A 26,083-nucleotide genomic window follows, 5' to 3' on the forward strand; every position below is an offset into this window, starting at 1 on the left:
ATGGAAAGTGAGATGGTTGGCAATACAAATGAGGTACATATGATATGTTACTGGCTTTTTCCTTTCTTTTATTTGTAAGGGGGGGGGTTAGCTTAGTAGAGGAGTTATTTTTCATGCTGGCTGGTAATCCTTGTGCAGTGGATATTGAATACTTTTTTGAATATTGAAATTTTAATCTTTTCATTGTCAGTCCTAGTTTCAATTCTTCCCTTTTCCTTCAGCTACCCTAACAGAGCACAATAGGAGCTCCTCCTCATCTACCACTGATTTGCCTGGGTGTAGAGTATCTCAGTTTTTGCTTGGACACCAGACAGATTCTGGGTCTACAAGCCCATCCTCACCAGACTTTACCATTAGCACTTTGTGCAAATCTGGTGTTACAGCAGCGCCATCAGGGAGTACCAGTACTTTATCCTGTTTTTCACGGTCTCAGAGTCAGTGGATTTTCTTTGCTGATGAACTTCTTACTATTAGACACACAAGCACAGACAAGAAGGAGCCCCAAAGATTGCATTTTAAAACTGAAAATGCCTGCCTTGCCTCTTCTGCTTTGCTTGGGAATTCTTCCAACAGCTGTGCTTCTGAGGATCAAAGTGACCTTTTCAATAACTCTATATGCCATGAACAATTATTCATTGAAGAAACTGGCACTGCTGCTGAAGTATCTTCTGCATCATCTTCAGCACTACTGGACTATAGTTTAGTGTCTTCTTGTGCTCATACAAATAAGGGTATGCCAAGCATGCATTCTGTACTGCTCTCTGCTAATAACTGACTCCAAAAAGCAAGCTTTGGACTCATTTTTCTTTTTGTTATTATTGCTCAACTGATGTTAAAATTAACTCATCTTCTTACTTAGAATGTACTAAACTGCTTGTTAATACCAGTTGGGACTGTGAAGTAAATATTCAGCTTGAAATATGAAGAAAATTCAAATTATTCATTTAAAGGCATTGCTTTCTTTTAACTATGCAGTGTTGTTTTTCTAGAAATGGGAATGTATTTTTGTGGAATGTCAGGCAGCAGTGAGATCACAGAGATTAAGTAATTGCATTTGCAAAACAATTCTTTTTACATACAAGCTTCCAAGAGTGGTTGGTATAAAATCACTTGAGAGCAATGAGAAAGCCCATGATGCTGTTTTTAGAGTCACTTTTCAGGTTATCACATGGCACTATTTTAAAAGCACCTATGATTTGTGGTAACTCTTAAAACATAGCACTTGTAAAATAGGAACTTCTAATAAAAATATCACTTCCAGATATTCTACTCAAGTAAAAAAATATTTATGTCCAGTGTGATCTTTGTAATATTTATTTTGTTAAATTTACTTTCTTTCAGCGAGGCCCACCACTCCTCTTTCTGTGGGCACCATTGTACCCCCACCAAGGCCTGCTTCAAGACCAAAGCTGTCTACTGGGAAACTTAGTGGGATTAATGAAATAGTATGTACTGATTATTAATTTTTTATTTGCCATTTTGACTTGATTCCAGATACACCATTTGTTTACACTGTTACAGTGAAGTTACTTTCCAGCCTATGTTCAAGGAATCATATAAGCAGATTTTCAACATTGCCAAATAGGCATGGTAATAGTTTATAATAATAATCTTATTACAACAGATAATTATTAACACAATACAAAGGTCCAAACCATAATTTTTGCTTCAGCTGAGTGTTTTTAATTGAGCAAATCAGTAATTTGATAATGAAAGATGGTGCATGCAAAGATCGAGGTTTTCAAAATGTAGAAGTACTAGTGAAGTTTTTAACAAACCTCCTTTGATTTACGGATATCACCAAATCTTTGGGAAATGAGTGGGGTTTTTTCAGTCATGTATTGACAAAAGTAGTCCTGTTGTGACTTCTCCCTCCCTTGCTGGTTTGTGGAGAAGGGAGGTGGTAGATCACAGCAGTTACCCATGAGGGTAGTGAGAGGTTGTGCGCTGCCTGCATGTGCCTGTAGTGCAGATTCACTTGCCGATAAGGAATGTGGTAAAGAATGCAAGTACCCAAACAGCCTATCAGTCTTGGCCATGCTTAATTTCCTCTGTAAATATTAGTATTCTGCAGATTTCACTTGACTTACTGACTGGGAAAAATGCGCCTGTGGTAAAATCCTCTTATTGTTCTTCAAAGTAGCAAGATATTTTCACCATATTCTTGTTATAAACAAAATTCTCATTGTATGCTTTGACAAAACTGACAAAACATTTTCAAACTGTTTTGCTTTTCTGTAGGATCAGAACAGAGTTAATTTTGAAATTATTTCTCTTTCCAATACAGAATTGTAGTAATTGCTCTTAGCCCAAGGAATCTGTTCTTCATGTCATCATAATTAAATAGAAATTATCTGGTACTGTTCTGCTGTAAAGTATGATCCTGAACAAAGCTATATTCATTTTATACTGTTGCTTTGGAAATTGGCTATTATCTGGATACAAGTAGAAGGTTGTCATTTGTCTTCATTATGTCAACTCCTTTTGCAATTCTCATACTCTCTATCAAAGCCAACAAGTGCAATAGAATGGGGGAAAAAAAGTTACAGTGACATCCTGCCCTTAGGGGGAAGGAAACACCCAAGATTCACAAATGCTAGTGGTCGAAAGGAATGGCTAAAGTCAGAGGGTCCACAAAACTCACGAAGCTTTATTATTAAAGTATGCACTTGGCATGGAAATTGGTATGTTAGTTCCTGACCTACAATATATGCACATGACAGTGGGTTCTGGATAAAAAGGTAGAATAAAAAAGGAAGAGACAAAAGAACATATTTATTAAACAGGAAGAGGGGGAGAGAAAGGGAGAAGAAGAGATCACCGATCCTGGTTCCAGTGTTGGTTCAGCTGATGGGGTGTTCTGGGGGTATCACCCAGGCTTGGTGGGGGTACCTTTTTATAGACAGGTTTTCCCCACCCTGGAGCTAAGTTTCTCACTTTCTATGCAAATCAGTTATCATGCACAGTTCATTCTTTCAGACCTTTCTGGAACTGAGTCAGAGGGCTTTGGGGCCCTTGGGTGGTCTTGATCCCCCCCCCTACAGTCCATTCCCACTTCTCTGTCTCATTCCTGCACTTGAGCTGTTCCTGTACTTGTGTTTATCTGCAGGAGCCATAAGAGGATGTTTGTCCTGGAAAAGTGCTGCCTACCACTGCATAGCCCCTTCTCCAGCCACATCTTGTTATTTCTCAGTTTGTTATTACCAACCGTCCTCGGTTATTACCAGCAGACCTCATCTGTTAGTACCAACAGTCCTTTGTTATTAACAACAATCTTTGGTTATTACCAGCAGGCCTTGTCTATTAGTACCAACAGTCCTTGGTTATTACCAACAGTCCTTGATAATTATCAATAGTCCTTGATCATTATCAACAGTCTTTGTGTGTTATTACCAGCAATCCTTGGTTGGCTCTACAGCCATCCAGCTATCAGTGTTTCAGACATACACATTAGCCCCTTATCTTCTGGGATTCTACAGTTATCCTGCCAAAATGATGCTTAGGGGGTTTCTAAACATTTCAGATAGGTTAATCCCAGCGTGATCATTACTTAAATACCTTAACAGTTAAGCGTATCCTAAAACCATCCAGAGATTTAGCATGGAAGAGACTTTTAAGTTCTCTAGGCCAACCTGCTCAAAAAAGGACTGACTTCAAAATAGTATCAGGTTGCTCAGGCACATGCTGAGTTTTGAAAATCTCGAAAGTGGGAGATTTTACAGTCTGCCAGTCTGGCAACCTGTCTCAGGATTTCACCACAAGGTTGCAAGAAGGAATTTTTCCCAAAGTCCAGCTGAAATTTCTCCTCTGTAGCTCTTGGTCTCTTAAAAGAGCCTGACTCAGACTTCTTTGTGTGCCCCTTTTTACCTAGTAAGAGACTGCTAATCTCTTCTTAGGCTTCTGTTCTCTGGGCTGAAAAAACCCTGGTCCTACAGCCTGTTCCTCTCTCACTCCTGTACGCTAGTCACAACTGTTTTAGTTGCCCTGTGCTGCTCTCACTTCCAATTCTTTAGCAGCTCTGCTTTAGCTCTCTAAATCCATGTTTGCCACACATACACAGGGCTGTAGTCTTAGTTTCTGATACTGTGTTATATTATTATTATTGACAGGCTGCTGCATAATCAAATATATTAGACTTGACTACTCTGTCAAAAAAATTATCATCTATGAAATAATTTAATTTACTCCAATGGACAATGTAGGTTCTCTGTTTTACACTAAAAACTAGGGTAAAACATTAAATAAACTATGTTGAGAAACACTGTGAAATTGATTGGGGCATGAAATAAGAACTTTTCTATTTACAAAGGTTTTTTTCATCTCTTTAAAACCACTTTGTGTTATATTCTTGTAATCTCTTTTTTCAGCCTAGGCCTTTCAGCCCTCCATTGACCTCTAACTCAAGTCCACCTCCAGCAGCTCCTTTGGCACGTGCAGAGAGCATTTCTTCTATATCCTCTTCTGCTTCCCTTAGTGCAGCAAACACACCTACAGTTGGTAAGTTTAATTAACCATTTAATCTTACTTTAGGAATAGGATAACTCAGCACCTGTTACAAGAACCATTTGTTGGAGTTAGTTGTTTCATATGCGAGTCTAGGTACTTGGAGCATACTTTGCAATATCTGCTTCCAAATGACACTGAGACGCAGGAAAGTGAACTAAATTAGATTAGACCATAGATCCAATTATGGCATTTTCTCTAGGGAAATATTATTCACAATTAACACTCCGTGAATTCTTATTTGGTATGCTTGTATATCCATCAAATACAGCATGTTATCATATATTTGTTCAGAAGATGTTGTTGTATATGTGCAGAAATACTTAGAGATACTGAAAATTTGAATGAATACAAATGTTCACAAAATTGAGTTCTTTAATGTTCTTTTAATTTTGTTTGTTGTTCCATAATTGCAGTTTCCAAAAAATAAATCTAATGCATCTTTTTCTTTAAGTTAGTTAAGAATGTAAGCTAAGTGAATGTTTAGTAAAAGCAAAACAGTTAAACAAGAAAGATAAAGATGAAAAGCAAATTAGTCTTCATGTGTTGCCACTAATTTCAGAAGGTTTCTTCTTGTTTTTAAAGGGAGGTCCTTCTGTTTTGATATTTGATTATAACAAGTCAAAAGGAGACATTGGAGTTTTTTTAATTAGATGGGGTATTTTGTTAGTTTGGGGAGGGCAGAGCTTGAGATGTTTTAACTTGTTTATTTAGCAGAGTTGAATTCTTTAATTCCTGAACACTGTTACACCTTTAGTCACAAGTTAAATCAAGTTGTCAAGTTATCATTCAGTTATCTGCAAATGTTATTGATGCCAAGGATTCCTCACTCAGCAGCTCAGAAGAGCACCTCTGCAGCACCTAGTGGGAGTTCTGCAGTGGAGTTGTTTCCATCCTGTGCAAAGCTACTGAGTTTTGCCCAACCTTAGCTCTTACAGTTCAATGTTCACCAGTTTCACAAATGCTGAGAAGCATCACAGAAACACAACTGATATTTTGGTTGCAAGAGTCTATCCAGGCTGACATCCTCAGGTCTCAGCTCTGGTGTCGAGGAACCAAAAATTGGTGGCAAGAGCATCAATATTCCCAGCTCTGGGGATATGTGTCTATGTTGTTGGAAACAGTGGCAGAGTGTAATCATGAGGTGAGGCAGGAGGTAAGGAGGTGTGTGCTGACACTGAGATTTGATGTGGTTATTATTGCAGCCTAGGAAAAATAAATAAGACCAGTTTCATCTGCACTGACTGTATGAATTAAATAGTCCTGGGAAAATGGGAAGGGCAGTGCACAAAGCTGATATACTTTGGGGGATGAGGTTATAGTCTGCAATACATTCTGTATTCTTTTGACATTTGCACAATCCAGTGTTCCCCTTACCCCATTTGTTCTGAATAATGGAGAATTGACTCTATAATTAACTTTTTCCAAGTGAACTTTAAGGCGTGCATAACTGAGTTTTTCTTTTACACTTTAGCCTTAATTTAATTTGCAAAGTATTTTTTAAATATTAATTTTTAACATCTATTTTTGCTTGAAATACTTTGTTTTCTTGCAATGTTTTGTTTCATTTAAATGTAATAGACGATGATATTTTGATTCGAAATCTTCCTACAATTGAAAAGCTTTGTGAGACACCACCAGGTATTGTACTCAAAGCACATTTATGTCTTAACTAATCATCCTAATACGTGATATCTAATAAAATTGTATTTCTTTTGAAACAAGTTTCTCCAGATATTTCTGGTATCTGGCACATACAAGTTTCTTCAAATCTCAACTACATAACAAGTTGTATGTTGCTGAAATCACCAAAACTTGATATAAGCACTTTTATATAATGTTATCTTCTGTCTATGCACTTCTCTGCTTCATAAAAAGCTGGCACTTGGCCTTGCTTCTTCAGTTTGTCATTATTACTTTCTTTCAAGTGAAGTGAATATACTTTTACTTTGATAATCCTTTTTCTCCTAACACAAGTAGGTAAAAATGTTTCTATATTTACATCGAATTCAAATCTTAGAAGACAGACATAATAAAGGTACTACGTTTTAAAATAAATTTTATTTTCATGACAGCTGTTTAGCTAATATTAAAATTGTCTGGATCTTTGTTCCTAAACTGAACTAAAACCATTTGATCAGCTTTATTCATCTGCCCTTTTTATGACCAATGATGCAGTCTTTTATTCTGCAGTTTTGGTCTGCACCTTGAGTGTCAATGCAACCATTTGCATGGTTATGTCACTAGCTCTTGTATCAGCACGGCTCAGGGGCTGGTAGTGGTTGTGAGGCTGAGGCAGATGGCATGGCATTTAAGCCAGTTTTGCCATTCCTGTCAAAGGTGCTAGAACTGGAGCCTTGATCTGGGCTGCAGCCTGAGATGAAGTGAGGACACCTTCATGCATCTCTGTGATGTCCCTTCCATCTGAGACCTCACAGCAGATATAGAAAGTCCTGAAGCTGAATGTTGCTGCATTGAATTGTACTTTCAGCAGCAAGGCAACAAAACTATGACTTTCAGCATCAGGATAAGTAGTTATCTTTGGTTCATATGCTAGAATGATGGAATCATGAAGGTTGGGAAAAGACCTCCAAGATCATCAAGTCCAGCCGTTGACCGATCACCACCTTGTCAACTAAACCATAGCACTAAGCAATCCAGTCATTTCTTGAACACCTCCAGGGATGGTGACTCCACCACCTCCCTGGGCAGCCTATTCTAAGTGAAGAAATTCTTCCTATTGAGCAACCTGAATCTCCCCTCTCCTCTTTTCCTATTGCTGATTGCCTGAGAGAAGAGACTGTCCCCTACCTTCCTACACCCTCCTATCAGGGAGCTGTAGAGAGTGATAAGGCCCTCCCTGAGCCTCCTTTTCTCCAGGCTAAATGTCCTGAACTCCTTCAGCTGTTTCTCAAATGACTTAATCTCCAGACCTCTTCCTTGCTTCATTGCCCTTCTCCAGACATGCTCCAGCACCTCAGTGTCTTCCCTGAACTGAGGGGCTCAAAACTGGACACAGCACTCGAGTGCGGCCTCACCAATGCTGAGTACAGGGGGACAATCCCTGCCCTGGTCCTGCTGGCCACACTGTTGCTGGTACAGGCCAGGATGCCATTGGCCTTCTTGGCCACCTGGGCACACCCTGGCTCATGTTCAGCTGCTGGCACCAGCACCCCCAGGTCCTTTTCCTGTGGGCAGCTTTGCAGCCACTCTGCCCCAGCCTGTGGCGCTGCCTGGGGTTGTTGTGACCCAGAGGCGGGACCCAGCACTGGGCCTTGTTGAATGTATAGTAATTGATTTATTTATTCAGCTTATTGGTTTCTAGGAGAATGCATAGATTTTTGAGTCAAAGGGTGATGAACAGTAGGAGCAGAGCAAACAAGAGAGAAGAGATCTCATTTGTAGTTCCCTAAATAGGTCTCAAAGAAATATCTATACATATGTATTTGCCGTGGTGTTCCCTAAAAAAAAGTAAAAATAGTGTTATTATTTCTAATAAATTTCACTCTTCAGTCAAGAAAAAAATATTTGTCTTTTACCAATAGGAATACAATGAATATATGTGCATTACTCTGCATAACTTTTCAAATACTGCTATAAAAATGTACATAAGGCCGTTAAGTAGAAGATTTAAAAATAATTTATACACCTATAATAATATAATCCTATCTCCTCTAAAGATGTTTGTTGTTTTTTAGTTAATTGTCTGAAAAAGACATTAAAACAGCTCAGCAACTGTCGTGCCACAGAGTGTACACATTGAATGTACACTTTGGCTTTAGTGAAGAATAATTCTGAAGTTCAGTATTTCACCAAACAGAATTTCTAGTAATTGATAACTCATTATTTTATTGCACATTTGCCTCTTGAAATAATGATTTCTAGAATCCTGAGACTATTGAGAATCACAGCTTTTGTTGGTAGTTTTCAAGGAGAGAAAAAACTTTGGAATCATGATCTATGTATTGTCTGAAAGAATAAAGAAAAACAACCTACTGTTCATACTGAAAAAAATTAATAAATCAGTGGTTTGTAGCCAGAATCATAATAATTAGTTCATTTAAGAATTTTTGATTTTCAACAATTGCAAATAGATTGTTTGGATCTAAGGAGGCCTAAGTGTTGCACAAATATTTTCATGGTACTGTGAAGCATTCTGAACATTTTACTACCTTATGCGAGAAATTGTAATGGAGAGGGAGGTATGAAGTAGCAGAATTAGACCAGCTTGTGTCTTTTGCTATGTCACTACTTCATTCACTTATCTCTTAATTTAAGGTCTAATATGAGGTATTAGGTGTTCTGTGAAGAACAAGGCCCCAGCTTCCTTTTTGCTTCTGAAAGAGCTCAGAAAGCACAGCCACTTAAATAGGTTTAATTTGCCGTGAGCAATATTGTACACAAGCATTTTGTCTTTGCTTTACAGTATAAAAGAGAAATTTTTCAATTTGCTTATCAAAAGATGAAGATTGTCCTTCCTTTGTGGTAGATAATACTATGTGATACAGACGATTTCTGCATGTAGAAAAAACCATAGTAAGATGCTATATCTACTACACTGCTGCACTAAGAAAAAAAGAAGGAACTTCCAGTATTGCCTTTTATATCCCATACACATAGAAAATTTGTGAAAAGTGAAATCCCATGACAACATGTTTCATCAACTGAATATGCACGTTTCAGAAGCCTTAGCATGAGGTCTTAGTTGATTTTTATAGCTCCATATTGGAATTGTGTTGTGTTGGTGCAAGCAACAATTGAAGACTTCTCCACCGATTTCTGCTTGGGAATTGCTATGTCTGTTGGCTGCAAAAGTTAAAAGAATGTTCAAGAGTTCACTTATGTGGGGTAATATTGATGAATTTACATTTAAGTTAATTTTTACTGTAAGTGAATTATTTGTATTTCTGTGACCATTTTATCATACATTTGTCCATACAAAAAGCATACAGTAGGGATTTTTTTAAAGCATTCTAGTCGATTTGCTTTGGGTCTGTTGACTTCACTCCCAGCAGTAGCCATTTTAGTGCAGTGTTCTTCTGTCTCATGTATTTCCTTGTGTCTGTTTACATGATGTCATACCAATAGGCCTGTGTCCTTAGGCTGCTAAGCAGCGTTTTGCTAGGATTGTACTATGTACTGTACTAAGTGTATTTCTACACGTTACAAGTAATACCTCAGATGGTACTGTGACCTTGGTGTAAGCTCATGTGAAAATTACAGATGTAGTCAACCATTCTGAAATCTACTAAGCTTTTTGAAAATTAAATCTATACACTGTATGTATTCTAGGTGTTTCACGTGGTCCCAGCCCCGTCAGCCTTGGAAACCAGGACACCTTGCCTGTTGCAGTAGCCCTTACTGAATCTGTTAACGCCTACTTTAAAGGAGCAGATCCCACAAAGTTAGTTAAATAGTGAATTGTATTAAATGTAATGAGTTACAATAAGAAAAGCCACTGGGTCTATGTTTCATACTGTGGGGGGGGGATGAGTATGCATTAGAAGGGGAATTCAAAGGGTTTTTTGCACTGGGTATAAATGACTATGGGTATAACAGTGGCTTATTGCTCTGTAATGGCCTGCGTCCTGCCAGAAGTTCAGATATACCTGCTTTACAAAAATGTGTTCAGTGAGAGCACTGAGAATTACAAGGATTTTTGTCATTGTCAGGTAGGTGTTACATGTAATTTTGTGCAGCTGAAAGCACTCATTCCCTGTCACCTCCATTGCTATGCTACTTAGGCCTTGCCTAGGCATAGCTGTGCCATGTTTTCAAAGCCTGAAAAATATCCAAGACTACTGTATGCTTAAGCAGTTAAAGCTTTTTCTTTCTTATTTCATCTTACTTCCAAGTTGAACGTGACAGTACATAGTCACATTACCTTCATTTGAGATTGATTTTCTGGTTTTAATTCAGTTCATCAGATTGTAAAAATACAGTGGCTGCTTTAAAATTAATATTATAACTAGGCAGTTTATGAGTTGCAATGAAGCTGATCTTTTTATTCTCTTCTAGATGTATTGTGAAGATTACTGGGGATATGACAATATCATTCCCAAGCGGGATTATTAAAGTCTTCACCAGCAACCCATCTCCTGCTGTGCTCTGCTTCAGGGTGAAAAACACAAGCAAACTAGAGCAGATTCTTCCAAATGCACAACTTGTATACAGGTTTTGTATTTTTTTTTTCCAATGTAATTGTAAACTACAAAATTTGTAAATCATGAGTTGTTCTGTATGTAAATCAGAATTCTTTGCATTCTGGTTGATTTAATTACATATAATTTAATTTTCTGAATTAATCTTGTTCAGCTTAGTTCTCTCCACTGTCACTATTAAAAATCTCAGCGATTACTGGACTTAAAACTTGTGCTGAGTATAACAGGAGCCATAAAAAATAATGTGTAAATGTGTCTATGTTTTTATAGGTATTTTATAAATAATTTCTTTATACAGGAGTAATAGTGGTAAAACTAAATGATGAAACAGTAGGCTTAAATGGAAAACAAGTAGTAGGAGATTCATGTACTCTCATTTGCCATCTACTAGTGCATTTTAAAGCTGACTCATTACACTAGATTCTTTACATTATTATCTCTCAGATGTGTAGCAGCATGCTTGGAAGAATTTGTAAGAAAAAAGGTTGCTGATTAAGTACAGTAATTGTTGAAATTGCACTTGAAGATACTATTAAAAAAAAACAAACCAGAAAATCTGGAATTTTTTAACAGAAATCCATTTCAGCTGAGCAGTTTATATTTCATTTATTGAAGATACTATTTGAACACTAAGTTAAATGGTTTTAAATGCTGTATTTTTTAAATTACTAAAATAATGAATCCAACCATGTGCATGTATTCTTTTTTATTTAATTTCATTTTGTTAGTTCATACTTAAAGTAATGAATGATTCACACAAAATTAAGTTTAATCACTGTTGGATATGACAGTTTATAACTGAAAAGTTAGCAGAGCTGTATCTGACAAAGTGAATTATACTGAAAAAGCATATTTTGCAAAAAAAGGTTAAAATGCCTAGTGTTTTTGTATGAGTGGTGTAATATTTCACCCCTAATTAGTGATGTTTCTTTGTAGTGATCAGTCACAAAGTGACTCCAGTACTAAGGATTTTTGGATGAACATGCAAGCTATAACTGTCTACCTCAAGAAATTATCAGAGCAGAATCCATCTGCATCCTATTACAATGTGGATGTTTTAAAGTATCAGGTAAACACTTCTTTCATTTTGGAATTTTTAAGGAATTCCAGCAGATCTGATGTCTACCCAGAAATTAAAATAATTATTCTTTGTCTGCCAGTATGGAGATGAACTGTCATGCCTCATCTAGACCAATTCTGGGTATGTCTCTACTTACAATACATAAACTCTGCCCAGGCTTAGCACATTCCTGCTATGCTTCGTGTCATTCCCTAAGATATAGGGCTTGTTTCAGCTTGCTAATGCATCAGCCCAATCCCACAAGCAAGCTTCAAACACTGCTCTTTTTTTTTTGTATTTGTCAGCAATGTCAAATTTTCCTTTAAGAGATTTGGTGGGAACTTGCTATAGTTAGTACTTGTACTGTCTTTTGAGTTTGCAATTGTCTAAGTTTTGGATGATGTAGCTGATGAATTTTAATGCATGGTTATGGCTTGCAGTTGAAAGAGAGTAGGTTTAGATTAGATATTAAGAAAAAATTCTGCAGTCAGAGAGTAATGACTCACTGGCACAGGTTGCCCAGAGAAGTTATGGATGCCCCATCTATCCCTGGCAGTGTTCAAGGCCAGACTAGATAGGACTATGAGCAACCTGGTCTAGTGAAAGTTGTCTGTGCTCATGATGAGGGTGGGTTGGAACTATACAATCTTTAAGGTCCCTCCCAATGCAAACCATTCTGTGATTCTGTCTGAGAATGTATGACATTCTGATTTCTCACAATGTAATAAAATGGGAGTAGTCAGAATGCATTTACTGAGGGACAGTCATGCTTGACCGAGCTGACAAACTTCTGTGATGATTTCCCCTGTGGATGAGGGCAGAGCAGTAGATATTGTCTGCTCAGACTTCATGAGGCCTTTCAACACCATCTACCACAGAATCCATATAGAGAAGCTGGTGAAGAACGGGCTGGATGAGCAGACACTCAGGTGAACTGACCCCCAGGTGACATATTAATTTTACATTTTAATAGTTTCATTAATGATCTGAATGATGGGACAGAGGCAAGTTTGCTGATGACACCAAATGGGGATGGCCCTCTGGATAAACCAGAGGGTCATTCTGCCCTCCTAAGGGAGCTCAGCAGGCTGCAGAAATAGGCTGAGAGAAACCTCATGAAGTTCAACAAGTGCACTTGGGAGTCACCAGCTGGAAATGAGCTTGGCAGAAAAGGACCTCAGGGTTCTGTGGGTTACCATGTTGAACATGAGCCAAGCAACTTGCTGCTCGTGCTGCAAAGGTGACAGATTGTGTCCTGAGCTGCAAAGTATTGCTAAGTGAAGAGAGGGGATCCTTCCCCTCAACACCACACCTGGAGTGCTGTGTTCAGTTCTGGGTTGTTCATTGCAAGTGAGACTGGATAGAGATCAGCAAAGGACCACGAAGATGATGGTGGGACTGGAGTATCTGTCCCGTGAAGAAAGGCTGAGAGACTTGGGACTCCTAAGCCTGGAGAAGGAAAAGTTCAGGGAAATCTCATCAATACGTATAAATACCTCAGAGAGGACATAGAGAGGACAGAGCCAGGCTTTTTTCAGTGGTGCCCAGTGACAGAATCAGAGGCAATGGACACAAGCTTAATCACAGGAGATTCCCTCTGAACAGCCAGAAACACTTTTTTCCTGTGACAGTGGCTGAGCACTGGGCACAGGTTGCCTAGAGGGGTGGTGGAGTCTCCATTTTTGGAAATGTTCAGAATGTTTGGAGCTTAGGCAGCCTGCTAGAGGTGGCTCTGAATGAGCTGGAGGGTTGGACCAGACATCCTCCAGGAGGTCTCTGTCAACTTCAGCCATTCTGTGAATCACCGAGAGGATGTTCTGGCTGTTAATAAAATGTCTTCATGAATACTTAAGGCAGACTCACCTCAAAGGGAGAACAGGGATTTTCTAGGCCTGCATTGAAATGTCTGAACATCTGAGACAACTCTCTACACACAAAAACCCCCTGAAAATTACTTGTCAGTCCAGCTGTTCATACCTGTAGTTTCCACATCTGCCTAGTATGGTTTACTGAACCTGCATAAAGGTTCGCTTACTGAACCTGCATAAAGGTTGGCTTACTGAACCTGCAAAAAGCAAGAATTAATGAGAAAGATGGAAGGAAAAAACCATTTGGTTTGCTGAAATGAGTACTGTGTATTCTTCTGTAAAAATGAGGCATTGGCACGTGGAAGCCCAGACATATAAGAAAGGTTTTGGGCTGACAAAGAAAGGCAAGAGTGTGCACCAGGACACAGGAGGTTCCTGAAGTAGATTGAGAATATGGCTGAGATGCATCAGTGCAGTAGAATGAGCTCAGCTACGGAAGCAGCATTCAACCCTCCTGCAGCAGGCAAATAATGCTTTGAAGAGATAAAAACTGTTCTGCTGGCTGCCTGTCCCATAATGACAGGTGGTGTTCTGTGCTGCTGGTTGGTTGGGCAGCTGAACTGGCACAGCACACAACTGCTAAGGATGAAGTAATTTCGCTGCAAGCATGCATGTTGCATAAGGCAGAACACAACAAAAAGAAAGCTTACAAAACGTTATAAAAGAGCAGGAAGGAGCCTCATAGGCCAGAGGGAGTTTAAATCTTTTCTTTAAGTATTTTAATTTAAAATTGAAGTAACAGGAATTCCTTTAGGCAGCAGTCTTCTGAATTCTGTAATTAAGGACCCAGGGGTCAATTGTTCTCTTGGTATTTTGTCAGCACTGAGACTTATATTAGTTACCATCATCCCCTAATTCTGCCCAAAAGGTTGATATTTTAATTAAATTGTTTTCAATGGTTTATTCTTTTACAGGTGTCCTCAAATGGCATACAGTCAACTCCCTTGAATCTTGCAACTTACTGGAAATGTGATGCTGGCACTACTGATGTGAGAGTGGATTATAAATACAATCCAGAGTCTATGAATGTGCCTAGTATGCTGTCTAATGTCCAGGTTGTGGTACCAGTAGATGGAGGAGTAATAAACATGCAGTCACTTCCACCTGCAAAATGGTAATATCAATACTTTTCAGTATTTTTTCAGATTCATTTCAGTCTATTCTTTACTGTCATAGCCTGAAAAATTTCACAGGAAGAAGTAGTAAAATGTGTAGTATCAGATGTCTAGACATTTGTGGTTTAAACAGATTACGTGCAGCCAATTCACATAAACTGAGACAGTAAGTACCCATCCCAGCTGTGTAATAATATAAGCCTTTATGAATTTTCCAATGTTAGCTTTATTTTGGCCAATAGATTGAATAGACAGTTTTAATACAGTAATTGGAAATGGTTAAAAAACATTTTCTCTGTGTGTGTATAAATGTATTCATATAAGGGGATTATATAGAAAAAGTAGCAGAAATGCAGTTTTTAAAATGATTTCCTGATTGTTCTAGCTTAAAAATTAGCTTCTATTGGAAATAATTTTAAAACACACCTCAGTAACTGAGGAGCTCTCCATAGATCAGGTAGCACTGTCTCTCAATTCAAGTGTCATGCAGATTATTAGACTAGCAGCTACCTGCCACCACCTTCTGAGCCTGCATTTACAGTAGCACTTCAAAGTGTGACATAGATATCAAGAAATTATGTTACTGCAAGTTTGTGGAAACAAACAGAGGGTAGTGGGACTAGACAGAGTAGTACAGCCCTGGAGCAAAAGGTGAGCAGAAGTCAGTCACTGTGCCTTGCAGCATATACATACTTGCCCAGCTGTAAATAAATCCTGGACTGTTTATTCCCCAAATGGTCTTTTTAACATGAAGAGGGCAAAGAATAGCACATTGAAGGAAGTTAGAAGTTAGACTTTGTTAACCTTATTTCTTATAGATCAGGTTACCTTACAAAGCAAGGTTTAAAAGAAAAATAAACACGATGCATTTATTGGGTAGATTCTAATGTTTTTGGAGCCAATACAGTTACAGGTGTTTATTGGACAATGTAGTAATAAAGTATCATTTTAAGTGGAAAAAAATCCTTACAGGACTGAATCTTTCTTGACTTGGTATTTCAAGGAAACAATACTTTTAACCAAATTTTAAGTTTATTCTGAACAAGAATGTATTCAGTATCCTATCTGAATGACACAACTACACTGTGGTGAAGCCAATCTCCCTGCCCAGGCTTCTTCCACAAACCCTGTGTAATGAAGCCAGAGTAAAAGCAGGAACACCCATCCAGAACACCTAGTGTTAGCTGGGAAGACTTAGGGATACTTGCATTAGTGAATTCACCCAGACAACTTCCAAAACCCAGAATTTTGAGCCTGGCAAGCTGACCAAAAAAAAAAAAAAATCAGTTATGTCCCAGGCAGGTATAGTATTTGTGATGTGCTACCTGTTCGGTCTAGTGGATTGGGTGGTGGGGTTTTGGTCCTTTTTTAGGAAAAAAAGTGGCTTATAGCTTGACTTCCTGTGAGTAAATGCTACCATATGTGCTACTTATGTGAGCATTTCAGTCCTGCTACCTCAATGCCAAGAGTAATTTCAAACCTATCAGCACTTCATGCTGCTCACAGCTTTAAGTTGTTTACTTTCCTTTGATGCAAGTACTAGAAAGTCCTCCAGGAGTTAAAATGCCCTGTCAGTTTAGACACTCTTGGTACCCTTTTTTGCCCCTTTACGGTTTCTGAAGTTAGCTTGAGCAATGTGTCATGCCAATTAGTGTTACTAGAATGGAAATGAACTAAATTCATGCTCTCAGGACTCTCACTTAGGGGAGAACAATCAACATTGCTCCCCAGTCTACCATCATCACGAAGCATCGAGGCATAGCTTCCAGACTGCTTCAAAAGTAACTTATGCTTTAAGACTGCAGAGGGTTTTGAAGTTTGGAGCCATAGGTGGGGACACAGGACAGTGTTAAATGTGTAAAATATTGTATAAAATGTATAAGCAAGTGTGTTCTTCTGAGCTTGCTGCTCTGGAGTGATGCAGACACACCCTTCGCTTTTCCTCTTTTCCTCCTGTAGTTTTCCACAGACTTATCTTAAATGTGCAATTATTTTTATAGACTTCCATTTAGAGATGTCTGTACCAGTGTAAATCAAGGGAAATCAAGTTCTAAAACCAGTGCTTATAACTAACCTACCATTCTCTTCCAGGAATGCAGATCAGATGAAAGCATATTGGAAAATATCTAGCATTTCAGAGAAGTCTGAGAATGGAGGCAAGTTGAACTCTTTTGTTTTGCTTTCTTGTACAGAAAAATTTTAACAGTAAACAGGTGATCATCTTAGCCTCTATACCCTCTAATTCCTTTTTACACATTTTCTCATGCTGTATCCCATTTACTAGTTCACCTTCTTCTCAATTAATTGCTTCCTGAGAGATTCCATTATGAGTGAGATGTCAAAATATAAATTAATTATTAGCTATACAAGGGAAAATAATGAAGTACTCTGAAAGCAGTTAGTAGTTCTAAAACAGAGTTTAGATGGGATAGGAAATTATTGCATTCATGCCATTTGGAAGTGAGCAGTTACTCAAATGAAAATGGGTTTAATATCTGTGTCTCTCTACACATGGGTAATTTAAATACATTAGAAGGAGATAAATGGAAGAACTGGGAGTTTAAAAAAAAAATCCAGAAGTCCTGTGCTTAGATAGGTTATTCTTGACCAATATTTTGAATCTTGGTTTTGACCATAATGACTCCAGGAAAAAAATTAATCTATGCACAGCTGCTCAGAGTGGTAGTTTATACAATATTGCGTAAGATACTGATAGTTGTCCTCTGCCCAGTGCCTTTCTCTTAGCTCTAATTGATGTCACGACCCTTGCAGTCTCTGCAGGTGCAATATTTTTTGAAGTAGTACAGGAGCCAAAGGGAAGCATCTCATCCTCAAAGCCTCTGTGGAGAAATGAACTGCTAATGTAAAGGAAAGGTCTTTAGTCCTGTTAAGAATTTAGTGAAGGGGATTGTGAAATCACAGATTTGCCTATAAATATGACTGGTTTCATATAGAAAACACAGGCATGAAAAGAGAAGACAACTTCTATTCCTGCAAAGGCTGCAAAGTGTCTATCATTCAAACAAAATTAGAATTTTATTGGACAGAGGTGATTACTCTAGTCTGGTGTACTTTGTCCTTCACTAACCTCACGGTTCTTTGCTATCTGTTTGCCATTACATTGGAATAGCCCTCTCTTTTTTTTCCCTTCTCCAAACACTGTGGCTTCTTTTAAAAGAAAAAATCATACTGAAACATAAATGCAGCCAGATGAAGAAGAACTGTACACCTACAGAGCAGCACAGAATTGGCTGCTAGTGATCCAGTTTGCATCTTGTGTGTTGACAGCAGACTTGCACATATCCCGCTGCTTCTGCTGTATTCTTTCTCTTTCCACTATCTTTTCCTCCCCTTTTCTTTGAGTATAAACACGTATAGTGCTCTCAGTTGAGGAGGAAGTAATACTGTGATGATCTTGCACTTACAGAAGCAAAGAGAGAAGTTGCACAAACACTGTCCATGTCAGGACAAGTGTCTTCAAGTCTTCTTTCCTGGCAGACAGCATGATAAAATGTTTTGGGGGTTTTTATGGTCCAACATATTATGTGATCTGTCAGCTGGAGAGAGATAAAACACAGAACAAACTTTCAAAACACTTGAATATATGAGTTTCCATCCTTAGAGTAGAAAGAACTGCCACTTTACAGAAATAAGGCAGACCTACTGAACATCCTAAGCTAAATTTATAAAGAACAAGACACTGTGTGAAACAATTTCTTCTAGTTCCTGCTTTTACCTCAGTAACATTTCAGTTACTAACTTTCCTTGTCATTTAGCAGTTCTTATTGATAGGAATAGCAAGTTGTTTTAAAGTAAATGTATTCCATTTTTAATTATTTAAATCTCATTTTCCCAGCACACTTCCCAAGAACAAGAGAAGACCTGTTATAAAACTAGAAACTGGTAGCAATGTGGGGATTTTTAAAATGCCTTTCATTGCCTACAGAGACATACTTAAAGTAATTTTGAGCAATTATTGCTTTATGATACTATTAAAGTGATGCCACTTCACCACTGTGTCTGAAAAAAATCAACTGAAATTTGTAATAAGTATTTAATCAGACCTTTTCTTTAATAGAAACATAGTAATTGCTTTCCTCTGGGTACATTACTGTATAAATGCTTTTCTTCCAATGTTTGTGTTCATGTACTTTCATCTAGACAGATCATGACAACTTTTAAGTGTTCTGATGTAGTTTCAAATCTGCTAGTGAAAAGCAGATAGTATCTACCTATCTATCCATTGGATACCACCTACCATGAGATAGATGGTGTTAAGTACTTAGAGACCAGCAAGCATAAATTATTATAGGGACCAATCAGATAAGTAGTAAGTGATTGCCAGGCTGTCTGATACGCACATTTTTTATAATCTTGCAGAAATGTATATTGTTTCTCTTTAAATCATTCACTAGTCATTGTCTTTGACAGAGTTTTGGAAAAAACAGACTTGTACTCTTACCTCTTTTGATAGTATATGTAGGTCAGCCACTAGGAATGAATCTCAAAGCTCACCCTGTTAGTTTCACTTCTTACTACTAAAAATTTGGAGACATCATTTTGTTCTTGCAAAACAATCAGCTTCTCAATTTTGTTGTTTTTATAGGTTCTGGATCCCTCAGGGCAAAATTTGAGCTTTCAGGAGGACCCAGTAAACCAGCAACACTTGCAGTGCAATTCATCAGTGAAGGAAGCACGCTTTCAGGAGTAGATGTGGAACTTGTAGGCACTGGCTATCGGCTTTCCCTTCTTAAGAAGAGATTTGCCACTGGTAAGACACTGACATGCTTATATATCCAAATTAATATTATATATTTGCTAGTGTTAAATTCTAAAATATGAAACTGTTAAATGAGTGATGTATAAATAGTTACTCTTTATTGAAACATTTCTGACAAGTCAGTTTGCTTTTCCATAGTTATTCAAACTGCTCCAAGGAAAATATTGACAAAATCTGGTTTATCTACTGACTGCAAAAAAACTTACCTTTGTTTTTCAGGACGGTATATGGCAGACTGTTGATGTACCTGTGAAAGTCGTCAGATCAGGAGTGCAAGAAACCCACTCTGCCCTCTCTAATTTTCAAACACTATTTTAACATGCATTAATTTTTCCAAAATGTTGACCTACTTTGAGGCTAAACTACAGAAAGTAAATGCACTTTTAAGAGTCATTTTGAAAACTTTTTATTACTTTACAATAGCACTGAAGTTAACTTCAACACTGTCTGTAAATGATCAACTGCAATACTTGGGGAAAATTTGTTGAAAAATTAGTAACTTTATATAGATGAAGTCAAAATAGTAATCTGCAGTTGTAATGAAAGTATGAAATTTTATGTTGTACTGTAAACATTAAGCCTAAAATGTAGGGGAGTTAGTAAGAAATATTTGAGCTTTTCATAAGTAATACTCATTTTTTAGATTCTTTAATTGCCAGCTTTTAATTGACAGTTTATAAAGATAGCAGAGGCTAAGTCTTGTGTAGTTCTTCTATCCACTCATGCCACAAGACCAGCTGAGTGAGAGATGTGTAAAAGTAACTTGATGCCCATGTATCATTGTTTTATATAGGTTTTTTTTTTTAACTAAGTGCAATGTGTTACAAATTGCAAAACACAGCAGAGATTTACATCTGCAATTAGTCAATTTTTTGGGCCTTGTGATTGAGTTAGTGCAGTAGATTTAATTTATTTTTGTATTAATTGCATAACATTTGTGCCTTTCAAAAAAAAAGCCTGTGCCTATCCAATTTGATACTCATGTGCCTCACTTCCTTTTTCAAAGTTTGGCTCTTCATCAAGGAAGCGTGGTATTTGTATTATACACACAACTGTTTAAAAATTATTTTCACTGCAATTTATTAGAAGACAGGTTTGCAAAAACTCTAGTTAAGAAATTTAAAATACTGAATTACTTCCTCGTGGAATAATTGCAATAAAATGTGGTTTTATTAAAGGGAGATGCATCATGCAGGACTCAGATACTTTTTCATTAAGTAACTTTAATGTCACCAAAGAGGAGAATCTGAAAAATCAGTGAAGATAGGAAAAACAAACTTCTAAAAGCAAACAGCATTACTCTTTGCTTTGGCAATAAGTCTTCAGACTTCGAGTGCTTTTGGGGATGTGTGATGTGAATGTACATATAGTACTTCAGGAGGCATTTTAAAAGGATATTTTATGGCTGCAGGATGACAAATCCTGCCATGTGTTCGTTTTTTTTTGTAACTACCAATTTTAATATTTGTATTGTTATCTAATCTGCTTGCTACAGCCTAAGCATGGGGATGTGACACATCAGTAATAATTTTTTAAAGCAAGTCACTAATTTAGAAAATCTTCTATGTATTTGTATTACCAAGTTGGCTTTTTTTAAATGTTGAAATCATAAGCATTAAGGCAAAATAATACAATAACCTGCATATGAAAATTCTAAATGAACATACTAGTGTCTATTTCAAATTCTCTATTAAAACAGTAAAACGTGCTTGAGTTAATTCATGCAAAGCCAGTAATGAATTGGACTGCTGAAGCTTTACAAGAAATTATGCCTTTGCAGAGGCTGCATAAATTGTAGTGTACACTAGACATTTTTGCAGGTGAGAGTTTCATTGTTAGTACTAAGAACATACTGTACTGTAGATTTGATTGGTAGAGTACATTTGGCTCCTAATTTGCTAATCTTATTGATGATAAATTTATAACTGATAAAATGGTACAGTCTTTTTATTGGAATTTTAATTGTAACGTGCTTTACAATCAAACTGATTAACACAACAATACTTTATAAATGAAAAACAAAACCTATTATTGCTATTTTAATCAAGTATTATATTAATTTCTAAGTTAAATGAAGTAGTTAATGTTTCAGCACTTTTAAACTAGCCTTCATTCAGGTGTTTTTCATACATTTGCATTGGGTGCAGGTTACAATTTTGAAGCCATACAAGTTTATATAGACATTTTGTAAAGAAACTCAAAAACAATGTAAAAAGTACGTGTAGCTATCTGATATTGAAAAAAATAAAAAGTATGTAGCAAGCTGGTTCTTGCTTGTGTATACAGCAATATCCCTTGTAGCTGCCTCCTAAGAAAACTAATTTGTAAACACAACTCTAAAGGATCTGAATTTTTATGATTTGTTACTACATTAGACTGTAAATTAGAGCATACAAGTTTATCTTACAAAAATTGTAAATACTTCTGAATTTTCATAAAATGTAAATTTAAAAAATGTGCACCCATAATAAACATGTAATATATAAATTAAATACTGACTGATATTACCTGAACTTTTGCAGTTAGTTCCACAGATCTTCTAAGCAATAAGGTAATAGAGCAAAACCACGCCTGTATTAAATGTTTTTAAAGTGTCGATTGATTTTAAAGTGATAAAGGGTAGAGATCATTATGAACTCTTTTGTATATTTAAAAACAGAGGTAGATGGAAAGATGACTTCTCCAAAACGTTTCATCTTTACTAAACTGGAATGTCTGAGATGTCTATACTGGCCTATGCCTTTACTAAATTGATATGCTTCACTAATAAATTAGATTAGGTAAAACTGTGGATATGTTTATGAGAAAAATCCTAACTTGTGGACATGAGCTGCTGTCTGTAAGTAGTGCTATCAAATGCTGTAAATTCCCTGTCTTCCTTGATAAGAAAGGTATCATGTTGTCACCTATATCTTCTTGTGTGTGCAGGAGAAGAATTAGTGACAGGATTAAAGTAATTCTTTCTGATTTCTAATGTTCCACCAGTCACAAAGAGTAGAAAATTTAGTACTTCTTCAGCGTTCTGGGTGGTATAGTCCTTCTAAGCTTTGAGCACAGAACAGAAGTTGAAACTGAACAAATGTTTTTGAATCTGTTTGTTTCCTACTAATCCCAAGGCCTTTAGAAGCTTAGTAAGTAATGACTTATTAAATTCACTTTCTCAGCTGGTTGGATATCACTGCTATAGAGGTACCATTCTTGTCATGCAGGAAAGCAATAGTCCAAGGGCTTGATTCTTATCTTCTGCTGGCAGGCAGGAATGATGAATGCAAGTGCTCAGTGGTCAGACTGAATGGTCCATCTAACACAGCAGTCTCTCTTCAACACTGGTGAAAGAGCACACTAGGGCCTTGGAGAGCTCATGTGTCATTTGCTTTCTGCTCCCCCAGAGCACCTCAGTTATTGGATAGGGATGTAAAAAGGTGTTGCTCAGTTCTTCTAGTATTCATTGAATTTAAAGTTAACAGATCTGACAGAGGCTGCTCTGGCATGTCTGTTGACACTTGACTTGCACCCAGGTACTGTTCACAACTGCTGCAAACTGGATCACTACTGTCAAAGCAGGTTTGTGATTATCTAAGTACATGATCAGGTAGTTTTTCAGGGAAACCTATCTCTACCACTGCCAAATAACATTTATGTAGGGTATTTGAAGGAGCTAAGGTATTTGATTATGAACTGGAACAGTATGCGAGTTATAACTGGTGAGTTTTGCTATCTAACTAAAATGAAAGGTCTTGCATCATGCCAAAAAGAATTACATTTCAAGTCTTGTATGTTTGCAAAGCTTAAGATACACAAATGTTAAGATGGCTATCTTTTGTTTTGCAATTGCTAGATAATTGGCTTCCATTTCAGTTGTTATGAAAGGGAAATTATACTTAAGAACATGCAAGACAGAAAGTCAGGAATTCCTCCAAGCATAGAATAAGCTAAAAACAGTTCAAAGTACTAAAGCAGCAGATAACATATCTACTGTTGAGGTGCTCTTGATTGGACTGATTACCAAGTCTCTCAACTGAAAACTTAATGTTTATCTTTAACTCTACATACTATTACACCAGTAAGTATTCCTCCTCAGCTCACTTTGACCTCCATGTTTACTGGCATGTTGATTTTTGGGTTCTCCCCAAGTTCATTCAATAACCAATATGAGGCATACAGTCTTAAAAGAATAAAATAATCTTAAAATACAAGAGGCCTCTTCTGGATTCTGTTCAATTACTTATTGAACATTTAATACTCTAATTCTGCATTTTCTGTAACTGCTTTTTTCACTTCCTTTGTAATCCATTCTTCTTGATTTTAAATCTGGGATGGCTATTTTAATGATTGTAACCTAAAATATTATTTTTGTTTGCCATTGTCCCAGCTAAATTTATTTTAAAAAGTCTTGTTCTGTAACTTAGTTATTATTATTACTCAGCAGGATTTTTTTAAAGGTTAATAATCATAAGCTACAAATCATGCCAATTTCACTACTCTGATTATTCAGCTTTTCCTCTTATTGTGTCCCAATCTGCCTTCTTGAAGTCCTCATTTCTTAAGTCATGTTTTCTGCTCCCAAAAGTTAGCAGTAGTAATGTGTTCAGCGATGACTCCAATCTTTCTCCATCCTGGTTAAGGAAGCAGCCCATTTTTACAACAATTGCTGATTCTCCCCTCCAGATGTTCCCTCCTGCTTTGCTGTTTGATAAGATCCTTATATAATATCCACAGCCTTCCCTTCTGCTTCCCACTCTTGTCATTGGTAGGTTATACAGATGGTCATCACTAATAAAGAAATGTTAAAGCTGCCCCAGTGTTAGTACTGATGACATTGCAGCCAGGTAGGATGCACCACTGCAACTTGGGAAGGAAAAAACCCAAAACCCAACAGCCTAAGCTCAAAAACTGTTATTTATCTCCCACCTGTGTTGAACTCTCTTTTTCTGGCACCTTACAGGACCGTGGATTTAGACAGGGAACAGACAGAATTTTCAGCCCGTAAGCACCTGACCTCATTCTTCAATGCAAGTTTCTCTTTCTCAGGTGAAAATCCCTTGGCCTGTGTGCATAAGTCCCTTCTCACTTCTGAGCAGTTCCTAGATTGACAGCACACGCTAAGTGCTTGAGTGTGTGAGCACAGGAGGAGTGTTGTAGTCTATGATTTGCCATCTCTGCAGCTGACATCCCTTTGAAGTCTCACCAGTCTTTTCCCATGGGTAGGCCAAGTGCTGCCACACCTTTTCCCCTGCTGAAATCACAGTTCTATACTCTGAGTCACTTGATTAGAAACACTAGACTGGATGTCTGCTTCTAGTGAGATTACAGAATAAATTTAGTTTTCTTTCAGGATTAAAATGAAGATTTCTCAATTTAAAAACTGCATCTTGTACATCTAGCACAAGAAACTCAGCCCTCAGATGACTGCTGTTAGTCTGGCATAATTTCTCTAGATAGTATAGAGGTAGTATAGAGCAAATACTACTCTCACAGGAAAGAGAATAAGGAAATAACAGGGAAAAATGAATGTGGGCACCAGTGTTCCCTTTGGATTAAGGGGAAGAATACGTATTTGCCACAACTTTCCCATAGAGGAGCTGAAAATGTAAAAAAATTCAGGATGATGGGCCATTAGAGCTACTTCTTTGGCATTTTGCAAGATACTTGAGACGACCATCAAACTTCTCAAAACGGAAGTTGTATCCTTAATACGATGGGAGAACATGGAGGATATCTTCTCTGTCCACCTAGCTATGAGCTAGAACTTGTCACTACTGCACTCACTAAGTACCAGCCTTTGCTTACAGGAAACAATAAGTTTCCCAGCAGGAGAAATATGGAACCTGTACCCCCATTTTCCTCAGCTATGACCTTTCCAGATTGCTCAAGGTGGCAGTGCTTTTGCCAGCTGCTCCCCAAGAGATGCCACAAAAACATACATTAGAATTCAGAGGTTTTTGGCAAATAGCATCCTCTAGTCATTCCTCCAAGTGATTGTCCAGCTTAAAACAGTCGTACAGTAACATGGTTTTGGTAAAGTACAGTGAAACCATAATTTGTGTTTCAGGAAGCAGTTCATCCCATCTGTAGGCAGCAACAGTGCAGTCTGGCTTTTCATGCTACCCACAGTTAGGAAAAACAGCTGTTGTCACAAGTTGTAAAAGAAGCTTTCAAAAAAATGTTACACTGTTCTTGAAGTGGTGACTGTTACCTCAGCATCAGTTTATAAGCAAAAAATTACCCTTTAAGAGTCCTCCTGGGCCCAGGAACATAGACTCAGCTATACCTTCTATCTAGGTATCAGTAAAGGTGTTTGTACCAACACACAACAGGAGCAGTAGTATCCAGAAGACATGTTCCCTATTTCAACTACTGACAACAGTCCACAAGCCATTATTTTAGTGTGTGGAGCAAAAAGACCTTGCTTGTATGAGAAGCAGCACCAGTGTACTGCTATGTCCTCTTCACAGAAGCTGTAAAGTAGTAACAGCATACGATGCCATACACAGGAGAGTCTCAACAGAAGACAGATTTCTGCATCAACCCTGTAAAAGCTAAGTGATTTGCAACCTCCTCCTACTCCATTCAGTAATCTTTTCAGTTGTTTTTAA

At 37.5% G+C, this 26,083-nt stretch overlaps 1 protein-coding gene across 9 annotated transcripts in view; it reads left to right on the forward strand.

Moving 5' to 3' along the window:
* Positions 1–21,979, forward strand: part of FCHO2 (FCH and mu domain containing endocytic adaptor 2) — an 89,387-nt gene extending 67,408 nt beyond the window's left edge. For 5 of the 9 annotated variants that reach the window (XM_042012719.1, XM_042012720.1, XM_042012721.1 and 2 more), the window contains 10 exons: positions 222–731; positions 1,342–1,445; positions 4,368–4,497; positions 9,796–9,907; positions 10,522–10,677; positions 11,601–11,733; positions 14,507–14,706; positions 16,799–16,863; positions 19,314–19,478; positions 19,707–21,979. In XM_042012719.1, the coding sequence (XP_041868653.1) occupies positions 222–731; positions 1,342–1,445; positions 4,368–4,497; positions 9,796–9,907; positions 10,522–10,677; positions 11,601–11,733; positions 14,507–14,706; positions 16,799–16,863; positions 19,314–19,478; positions 19,707–19,729 (1,598 nt within the window). In that variant the 3' untranslated portion in view covers positions 19,730–21,979. Of the gene's footprint in view, positions 1–221; positions 732–1,341; positions 1,446–4,367; positions 4,498–9,795; positions 9,908–10,521; positions 10,678–11,600; positions 11,734–14,506; positions 14,707–16,798; positions 16,864–19,313; positions 19,479–19,706 lie in introns of those variants that run through there. The other 4 variants (XM_042012722.1, XM_042012723.1, XM_042012724.1 and 1 more) reach the window with 2 other exon arrangements.
* Positions 21,980–26,083: the final 4,104 nt, after the last annotated feature.

The sequence above is a fragment of the Corvus kubaryi genome, unplaced genomic scaffold, assembly GCF_017639235.1.
Source record: "Corvus kubaryi isolate FWS band 111438036 unplaced genomic scaffold, C.kubaryi_AGA036_p1.0 split1-37296, whole genome shotgun sequence".
Classification (NCBI taxonomy): domain Eukaryota; kingdom Metazoa; phylum Chordata; class Aves; order Passeriformes; family Corvidae; genus Corvus; species Corvus kubaryi.